Below are 9,267 nucleotides of genomic sequence, written 5' to 3' on the forward strand. Positions count from 1 at the left end.
AGGCTTTTTTGGATCATTTGGAAAATCCACTCCCTGTCATCCCCAGGCTTATGACCAGAAGAACATAAGACGGCGCGTCTACGATGCCTTAAACGTGCTGATGGCCATGAACATCATCTCCAAGGAGAAGAAGGAGATCAAGTGGATTGGTCTGCCCACCAACTCGGCTCAGGAATGTCAGAACTTAGAGGTGGCCCTTCAACCTTGATTTCCCTTCAAGTCTGTGTAGATGTGTTTGTTGTCCGTCACTCAGAAGGGTCTGGGCTCCATGCCCTTATGCTCTCTGTGTCCGGACGGCTGGCAGACGGTCATGCAGATGTCTCCCTGCGTTTCTCAGTCTCAGCTGTCAGGGGAGGGAGCATGGTTGGCCCAGACCCACTAGAGTGTGTTAAACTCTAGCATAGGTTAATTGTGAATCCTAGTTTGTGGGATTTTTGTTTTCTTTTTAGATACCATAGTTAAATCCAAGAAATGAGAGGAGAGGGGAAAAGGTATAGTTTAGAAATGGAAGAAAAACTCACCTGTATTTTGTAGCACCTGCTATGTCTAGATTTGTCCATATCCCTTCGATTACATTCAAGGTAAACATAGGTAACACTGAGGATGCGGGTTGTAAAATGCACTGTATGGAACAATCGTGATGATTCTCTACATGGGGGGTTTGTTTTTGAAGGTGGAAAGACAGAGGAGACTTGAAAGAATAAAACAGAAACAGTCTCAACTTCAAGAACTTATTCTACAGGTAAGAGAATACATATCTTTGGAGGCAGGGTAATTTTTATTTTACTAATTTAGTTTTATAACAGCAACATACTGCCTTGGGTTATGCTCCTGTGTGGCAAATTAAATGACTGCTTTAAGATTCTGAGTGTGAGTTCATCTCATAGGTGTTGAATGTGGGCCGTGTTCCCAGAGCGAGGTTGTGTATGTGTGTGCGTATGCATGCATGCATGCGTGTGTGTGCGCGCATGTGTGTGTGCACCTGCGTCCATGTGCCTGTGTGTGTGCATGTGTGTGCATGCCTGCGTGTGTGTGCCTGTGTGTGTGTGCACGCATGTGTGTGCGTGCCTGCGTGTGTGTGCCTGCATCCATGTGCCTGTGTGTGTGCATGTGTATGTGTGTATCCCTCGTCACAGTGTCTAAACAGCCAAAAGACAGATGGAGGGATGACTTCATGCAAAAGCAGCATTTGAAAAATCCCCTCAGAGGTGCTTAACCCAAGGCCCAGGTGCCAGGCGAGGCATGTAAAACTGTGGTGGGTGCAATGCACCTGGGTCTTGACAGTGCTGATCAGGGCCCTGGAGCTGGCCTTCCCCACCCCTCATTGAGTGCTGAGGGTGGGCGGCACCCCTGGGGGCCCCGTGTCTGGTGTGGAGGGGGTCGTGTGCAAGGTGCTCAGTGCAGAGCTGACTGCTGCTCTGACCGAGGTGTGCTCGAGCCCTCCCAGAGGGGATGGTGTGGCAGCCATGGTGATGGAGACTCGTGGGCGAGAGCTGCTCAGGGCCACAGAGTCTGTCAGGAGGGACAGTCCTGGTTGCCAGTGCCTTAGTACCTGCCCAACGGGGATAGACCCAGGGTGGCCAGGAGAGGAAGGGAATCTCCTGGCTCTACATTAATAGCAGAGAAGTTCTCTCCAAGTGGAACACTTGGTTTGGGGCCTGAGGCCCTGGCCCTGGGTTCAGCCTTGCAGGGCCCATTCCCCCAGAGGAGCACCCCTGCAGCACACGGGCCCTTCCGCGTTCCAGTTTCCAGGGTGGGCGAAGTCCATGGCATGGCACCCCCTCCAAGGCTGTCACCCTGTAGGTGCCACGGGGGTGGGTGGCCTCAGAGGGGTGAAGGACAGCAAGAAATCGACTTCCAAAATTGGTGTTTTTTTGAGCACCCTTGCCGTGGTGGACGTTTTCATCACGGGCACAGATGGCTGTGAGGTGTGAGCGCCCTTCCCATGGAGGACACTTTTATCACGGGCCCGGATGGCTACGTGCCCGCTTTCCCTTAGTTCTTCCCTCAGGATCTCGTTTCCTGAGCGCTTTTGTCCCTGGGCTGCAGAGGTCAGCACCCAGCGGCTGGTGCTGGCCTTTTCAGATGTCCAGGCCAACTTCTCACTGTTGCCTGGGCGCAGGGAGGGCTGTGAGGACCCCTTGAGCACAGGGACTGTGTTCTCGTGCTGCCACGGGCCACCTGGCTCCTCCTTTTTTTAGCAAATTGCCTTCAAGAACCTGGTGCAGAGAAACCGGCATGCGGAGCAGCAGGCCAGCCGGCCGCCGCCACCCAACTCAGTCATCCACCTGCCCTTCATCATCGTCAACACCAGCAAGAAGACGGTCATCGACTGCAGCATCTCCAATGACAAGTAGGTTGTGGGCGGGGAGCCATTCTCTGGTTGCTTATCTCTTTTTGAGGGAGCTGACCCCGTTGGGATTGTCAAGAGGACAAGTTTTAAATGTTGCACAAATAGCCGGGGTTTGCTGTCCATTGTAGGGTGGCGGGAGGCTGTGTCCCGGGAGCGTGTGCCTCAGGGCATGTCCTGGGAGAATGGACCTCGATTTGCCTCTCACCTCATTTACTGCGGAGTTTGTAAATTCTGTGAGGAGATGCTGATGACTGGGAATGTGGAGGCTGTGTGTGGCGGTCCGTGGGTCAGCTGTCCTGGCCCCACCGGTTACCGGCTCCACTGGGAGACCCTGTGTTTCTGACTGTGCCTTTCCCCTTCAGATTTGAGTATCTGTTTAATTTTGACAACACATTTGAAATCCACGATGACATAGAAGTGCTGAAGCGGATGGGCATGGCTTGTGGACTGGAGTCGGGGAGCTGCTCTGCCGAAGACCTTAAAATGGCCAGAAGTCTGGTCCCCAAGGCTCTAGAGCCGTACGTGACAGGTCAGCGATGCCCAGACAACCCGGCGTGGCTGTGTGAGGAATGGCCCCCAGCCTCGGATGGCGCCCTCCCCTCCCAGCTTGGGATGTGTCTTGCTGAGATTGGGCCCACGTGTGTAGGGCCAGGAGCAAAGACAAAGGGGCTATGAGGGGCATGGGGGCGGGGGTGTGGCTGGGGCGGGGTCCAGCCAGTGCCATCACCCACTGGATGTGGGGGCCTTGAGTCTGCAGGTGGCTCGTGTGGATTTCCCGTGTGGTTTGTATGAGGAGATGCTGAGTCAGGATTTTACCCTCCACGTAGGCCCAGAAGTAGAAGTTGACATTCTTTGAGAAGTGCAGTTGGATTGCTGATCCCACCCACTGATGGTAGCTGATTGGTCACTAGGGCAAAGTAACCAAGAAAAAGCGTTTCAGAGTCATTGGCGTCCTGCTCCGGAGGGCCGGGAGCACAGGAGCTTTTGTTGAAGGAACTTTTTTTCTGTTCTGGTGAATTCTTTCCGTGGGGCCGTAGGGTCCCAGCCACTGACAGCAGAATGGCTTTAAGGTGAGAAATTGTGAAAGTGCCATATCTGCTGATCCTTCTCTTGTCAGCCTAAACTTGGGGTGTGGATTTATTCCCCGAGAGGGTCAGAGATTCCTCCCTGAGCTCCTAAACCACTCCAGATCTTGTGAAAATCTGGCTGGTCCATGTTGTCAGGTGACAGTGGGCTCCGGCCGCCCACGTGGGCTGAGCCCTGACCCCTGACCCCGGCCTCTGTCCTGTGCTTCGTGGAGCCGCCAGGATGGGCTGTGGGAAGAGGGTTTCAGCTCGACACTTCATTCTGTTCTGTTTCACGATGGGTGTGATACTGATGCAGAAGCACACGTGTGCCGTTTGTAAGTCAGTGTGTGCAGGTATTTATTGCAAGGCTGTCTGTGCCTTTTTAGAGAAGACAGGCTTATGTGACTGCACAGCGGGATGTCCTGCTCCGTGGCACAGTGCAGAAAATACTGGACAAGTGAAGGATATCTGGAAGCTTCTCCAGCCGTCTGTCCTGTGGCGCTGCGTGTCATTTTGTTGGTGGCCTGTGCGTCTTGTGTTGTTTCTGTTCATGACCATTCGCTTATTTTCTTTCCCTTTTCAGAAATGGCTCAGGGAACTGTTGGAGGCGTGTTCATCACGACGGCAGGTTCCACGTCTAACGGCACAAGGTTCTCTGCCAGGTGACAGTGGTTGAGGGTGTGGGAGAGGCATCGTCTAGGCCTCCCCCAGGGTCCAGGGGCCAAGGCAGGGCAGCCGTCTCGTGTGGCCATCAGGTCCGAGGCTGCTCCCATGTGGCTTGTCTGTCCAGGCAGTGGGGCCCTGCTGGCTTTCCCTGTGTGGCTTTCCCTGCTTTTCTCAGTTGGTTTTTGCTCACTAAAAACTAAAAGTAATACATGGTGGTGGATTTTTTCAAAGTATCACCTAATAAATAAAGTAGGAACGAAAACCACCCAAACCCTCCTGTCCCGGGCAGCCCAAGTAACAGCAAGTATTTCTAGGTTTTTTTCTCCCATTTTTCAGAACACATCTGCAGTCACAGTGCACGTATTTTTTCAGAACATGTCTGTGGTCACAGCACACATTTTTCAGAATGCATCTGCAGTCACAGCGCACGTATTTTTCAGAACCTGTCTGCAATCACTGCACATGTTTTTCAGAACACGTCGATCATAGCGCACGTATTTTTCAGAACGCATCTGTGATCATGGTGCACCTATTTTTGAGAATGTGTCTGCGATCAAGGTGCATGTATTTTTCAGAATGTGGCACATATTTTTCAGAACGCGTCTGTGATCACGGTGCATGTATTTTTCAGAACACGTCTGCGGTCACAGCGCACGTATTTTTCAGAACGCGTCTACGAACATGGTGCACGTATTTTTCAGAACGCGTCTGCAGTCACAGCACACATATTTTGTTCCGTGCATTTTTTAGCTTACATTTTATTGTATTAATATATATATAGTTTCTATGCTATTAAAGGGCCTTTATTTAAATAAATTTGTATTTAATCTTTAACCTGCAATCCCATAGAGTAGAATGATGTCCCTAGGTATTGATCTTAGTGCTTCAAAGATAAATATACCTTTTATGGTAAATATTAACAAAACAATGATTTTATTAACTATTATATTGCATTGTGATACAATATATAGTATTACTTTATATTATAATCTTAATAAAATCTTTAATTAGAAATATAAGAACTTAGTAACCTATGGGTCTGGATAACAGGGCTTGACATAGTGAGTTGCAGTGCGCTTGAGCCTGCGTTGGGATGTGCTGTAGCCATGAGATGTAACAGGTGTGTCAGGCACGTGTAGCTTCCCGGCCAGCTCTGGAGGTGCCAGCCTTAGCCTCCTCACCTGTAAGGTGAGACTGGTGATTGATAAGTTACTGATCTGTGGCAAGGATCAGTGAGGTGGTGATGGAAGAAAGGACTTTGGTGACAAGCTTTTGACAGGCCGATTCTTGTAGCTATGTGTGAACGTGTAGGGGTCCGTCTGTAAACATGTTTAACATGTTTAACGCTGGTTCTTCCATGAGGTGGGATACGGGTATTTTTAGGACTTTTATCATCATATAATCTTTTTATGGATGTGATTCTTCAGACTCGTCAGTTTTTCATAACAATAGAAACGAAGCTATTACCAAATACCAGTTTTCATAGTGGCATGATAGGACATATTATAAAAGTACCTCATGAAAGGACATCTAGGTAGTTCCCAGTTATAAAAAAAACTACAGTGAGCAGCTTTATGGCTGAATTTCTCACCATTCTGACTTGTTTCCAAGATACGGAATTACTTCATCAAAAGGCACATTGACTGATTTTTATTGTAGTGTTAATAAATACCATTAAAATGTATTAAAATATGTACATATGGGTTTATGTTAATTGAAAAACATTTTTAAATGTTAGGAATGTTGTGAGCTCTGGTTGGTGGTAGGTTTTTGTGGTGCTGCCAACCCTCTGGGTTCTCAGTCCATGCTGCCAGATTCGACCCATGCTCTGGACTTCATCCGGTCCTGCCCCAGGCGCTCTTTTTTCCTGTTGCTGGTTATGAGTGAAAGTCCTGGAGGGAGAGGTCTAATGGTTTTACAGTTTGTTCCCTCTGGGGCACTGCTCCTGATGGAATGATGAGTGAGGGAGAGGCAGCGTGTGACTGCTCGGCCTCCTGTTTCTGTTGTTATGGATGCCAGGAGACAGGGCTAGAAGAGAACCAGACAGGGATGGAGTGAGTGCCAGAGCGCTGGCGTGCTCTACTGCAGACACTCACAACCTCCCAGTTCTGTTTGTGTGAATGACAAAACCCACACCTGTGGGGCACTGCCTGTCCTTTGGCCACAGGCCCTCAGGCGAGGGGAGGCTGAGTGGGCTGCCCTGCACTGACCACCCCTCATCCGCCTCCTGCCTTGCAGTGACCTGACCAACGGCGCAGATGGGATGCTGGCCACAAGCTCCAATGGGTCTCAGTACAGCGGCTCCAGGGTGGAGACCCCGGTGTCCTACGTCGGGGAGGACGATGAGGAGGACGATGACTTCAATGAGAATGACGAGGACGACTGATGTCCTCCCCACTTCAAATTCAGCTTCAGGAAAACGTTTAGGAAAAGAAACTTTTTTTTTAATGTGGGTTTTCTGTTCCTTTTGGCCTACTCCCAAGAAGATATTGGTAAGCTATTGAATTTAGATATGCACCTCTAATAAGCAAGGATTGTTTCCCGTAGGATTAGGATGTGCTGTGGATGTGTGTTTTGATACCAGTGTGCTGATGCAGAGCGTTTATTTACTTTTTAGGATTTTGTGTTTTCATTTGCTATTTTTCTTTAAGTGCAGAGTTCATTTTTGCCCCTGAAAAGTTTTTGCTGAGTTTGCTGAAGAAATTGTATTTCATCCACATCCATGAAAATAAAACACCCTCCTGTTGTGGACGGTGAGCACCTGATGCCGCTTATTTGCCGTGAGTTTGGACGGCGCCCCCGATGCCACTTATTTGCCGTGAGTTTGGATGGCGCCCCCTGATGCCACTTACTTGCCGTGAGTTTGGACAGCGCCCCTGCTGGCGGATAGCGAGACTGTGGAGTTTGTTCAGTGGTACGGTGTCCAAGCAAACAGCAGAATTCGACTTTCTAAACAGCCCTAAGCAAACAGCAGAATTCGACTTTTTAAACAATAAACACCATCAACCTTATTGACTTTATTGTCCCTTAAATTATATTGACTGTTGTGATTCCATCAAGTTTATACACTCTTTTCTCTCCCTATTTTGCAGCAACGAATTGCGAAGTGCTTTTGTTTGTTTGTTTTTGTTTGGTTAAAGCTTATTGCCACGCTGGTGCGGCTATGGAGACTGTCTGGAAGGCTTGGAATGGTTTATTGCTTATGGTAAAATTTGCCTGATTTCTTACAGGCAGTGTTTGGAAACCTTTTATTATATAGTTGTTTACATACTTATAAGTCTATCATTTAAAGACATCTACTGAAACAAATGTATTTGTTTCATAAGCATCTTCCTGTAATCTATTATAAAATTGAAATTAAATATAGAGAATGTTTTAACAATTTTTTAACTCAAAATTTGTCAATCATTTTTAATAGTTCTTTTTTTATAAAAAGAAAAAGGAATTTAAGGACAGGCAGTAGTCTCTTTTAAAATTTATTCACAAAACCCATTAACTGCACAGTTGCTATTAGCTGCCTGTTCTAAAACGATAGTCTTTTTATTGAAACACAAATAAACTTTTCTGTAATATTTTATGGAATATAAAGAGACTTTAATTGTTTGACTTGTTTAACTTGGCACTGTTAGTTTTTATTAATAAAACGCGCATGGGCATTTTAAACAAGCTGTGTTTCTCTAATTCAGGATTATTATCTAGAAATTTGTCTGTCTTGTTGGTTTTACTTTATACTTGAGTGAGAAAGTAGGTTGTTAGGCCCAGACGCCTTAGGCCTGGGTGGTCCCTGTGGGTGTGAACCCCTTCCCCACCAAATGTTGTCTGAGGCACATCCTCTGGGAGCTTACCCTGAAGGTGGAAGGTGGCCAAGGGTGAAGGTCTTGGTGGACACAGGGCAAAGAGGCACCTTCCTTTTTGGTGCCTGTGGTGCAGAGAAAGATAAGCCAAGTTCCTTGGCCCTTTTTCACAATGAAAATTGAGACAAAATTTAAAAGTTTGACTTTGAGAACAAGAATAAAATTGAGAGGATTCTGGGAAGATGGCGGAATAGGAAGCACCAGGAATCTGGCTCCCCAGGTAGACGTCTACCTTGCGGGCAGGATCTGCCTGATGCAGCTGTTATGTAACTATGGAATCTACTGAAGGCTGAAAACTTTCAAGGGAGGCTTGGTCAGCACATTGCAGTTAATTTTGGTCCATTTCAGCTTTCTACCCCAACCCCTGTTCCTTCATTTTTCTCTTACCCCTTTTGGAAGCCAGACATTGAAGACTAGGGTGTACAAAATCAACTGTATATACGGGGCTGCCCAGGGAGAGGCTCAGAAAAGACCCGAGAAGACCTTATGTTTACACCTCAGGCTGAACCACGGCACAGGTATAGCCTAGAGCTGTCAAAGAAACAATAAACACAGCAATAACAAAAATGGCAAATCCCGGGGAACAGGAGACCTCTTTTCAGAGTTTTACCACAGTAATAGATTCAGATGTCCAGTTTTCAACAAACAGTGACAAGGCATACCAACAAATAGCAAAGTATGGCCCATTTAAAGGGAAAAAAACTGTCCTTGGAAAGGATCTGCTGGCAGGTAAACTAGACAAATACTTTTAAACAACTGTGTCAAAGATGCTCACGGAAGCCAAAGAATATGTGCAGAAAGTCAAGAGAATGATAATAGAACCAAATGCAAGGATCATAATGAGACAGACAACCTGAAAAACCAAAAAGAAATTCTGTAGCTGAAAAGTACAGTAACAAATGAAAAATTCATCAGAGTGATTCAAAGGCAGAAGTAGCAAATTTGAAGACAGAACAATAGAAATAACTAAGTCTGAGGAGCAAAAAGAGAAAAGATTGAAGTGAACAGAGTCTGTGGGGCCCGCGGGACACCCATCAGGCTGACCAGTGCACATGTTGTGAGGTCTGTGAAGGAGAAGAGAAAGAAAGGGGCAGAGAGAATATTTGAAGATAATAATGACTGAAAATGCAACAAGTTTAATAAAAGATATGAATATAAACATCCAAGATGCACCGTGAACTCCAAGTAAGATGAACTCAGAGATCCACACCAAGACACATTATAATTAAGCTTTCAGAAGACAGAGAAGATCTTTAAAGCAGCAGAGTAGGAGCAACTCATCACATACAAGTGGCCCCCATTAAAATTATCCACAGAGTTTTCATCA

The 9,267-nt window shown here is 47.0% G+C and overlaps 1 protein-coding gene across 3 annotated transcripts in view; it reads left to right on the forward strand.

Moving 5' to 3' along the window:
- TFDP1 (transcription factor Dp-1) overlaps window positions 1–7,752 on the forward strand; it is a 54,997-nt gene extending 47,245 nt beyond the window's left edge. Inside the window, exons 7-12 of one of the 3 annotated variants that reach the window (XM_009192289.2) lie at window positions 47–190; window positions 674–742; window positions 2,202–2,353; window positions 2,716–2,882; window positions 4,004–4,082; window positions 6,325–7,752. In XM_009192289.2, coding sequence (XP_009190553.1) covers window positions 47–190; window positions 674–742; window positions 2,202–2,353; window positions 2,716–2,882; window positions 4,004–4,082; window positions 6,325–6,472 — 759 coding nt within the window. In that variant the 3' untranslated portion in view covers window positions 6,473–7,752. The remainder of the gene's footprint in view (window positions 1–46; window positions 191–673; window positions 743–2,201; window positions 2,354–2,715; window positions 2,883–4,003; window positions 4,083–6,324) is intronic. The other 2 variants (XM_009192291.2, XM_009192293.2) reach the window with 2 other exon arrangements.
- Window positions 7,753–9,267: the final 1,515 nt, after the last annotated feature.

This window comes from Papio anubis, chromosome 15 (assembly GCF_008728515.1).
Source record: "Papio anubis isolate 15944 chromosome 15, Panubis1.0, whole genome shotgun sequence".
Classification (NCBI taxonomy): Eukaryota; Metazoa; Chordata; class Mammalia; order Primates; family Cercopithecidae; genus Papio; species Papio anubis.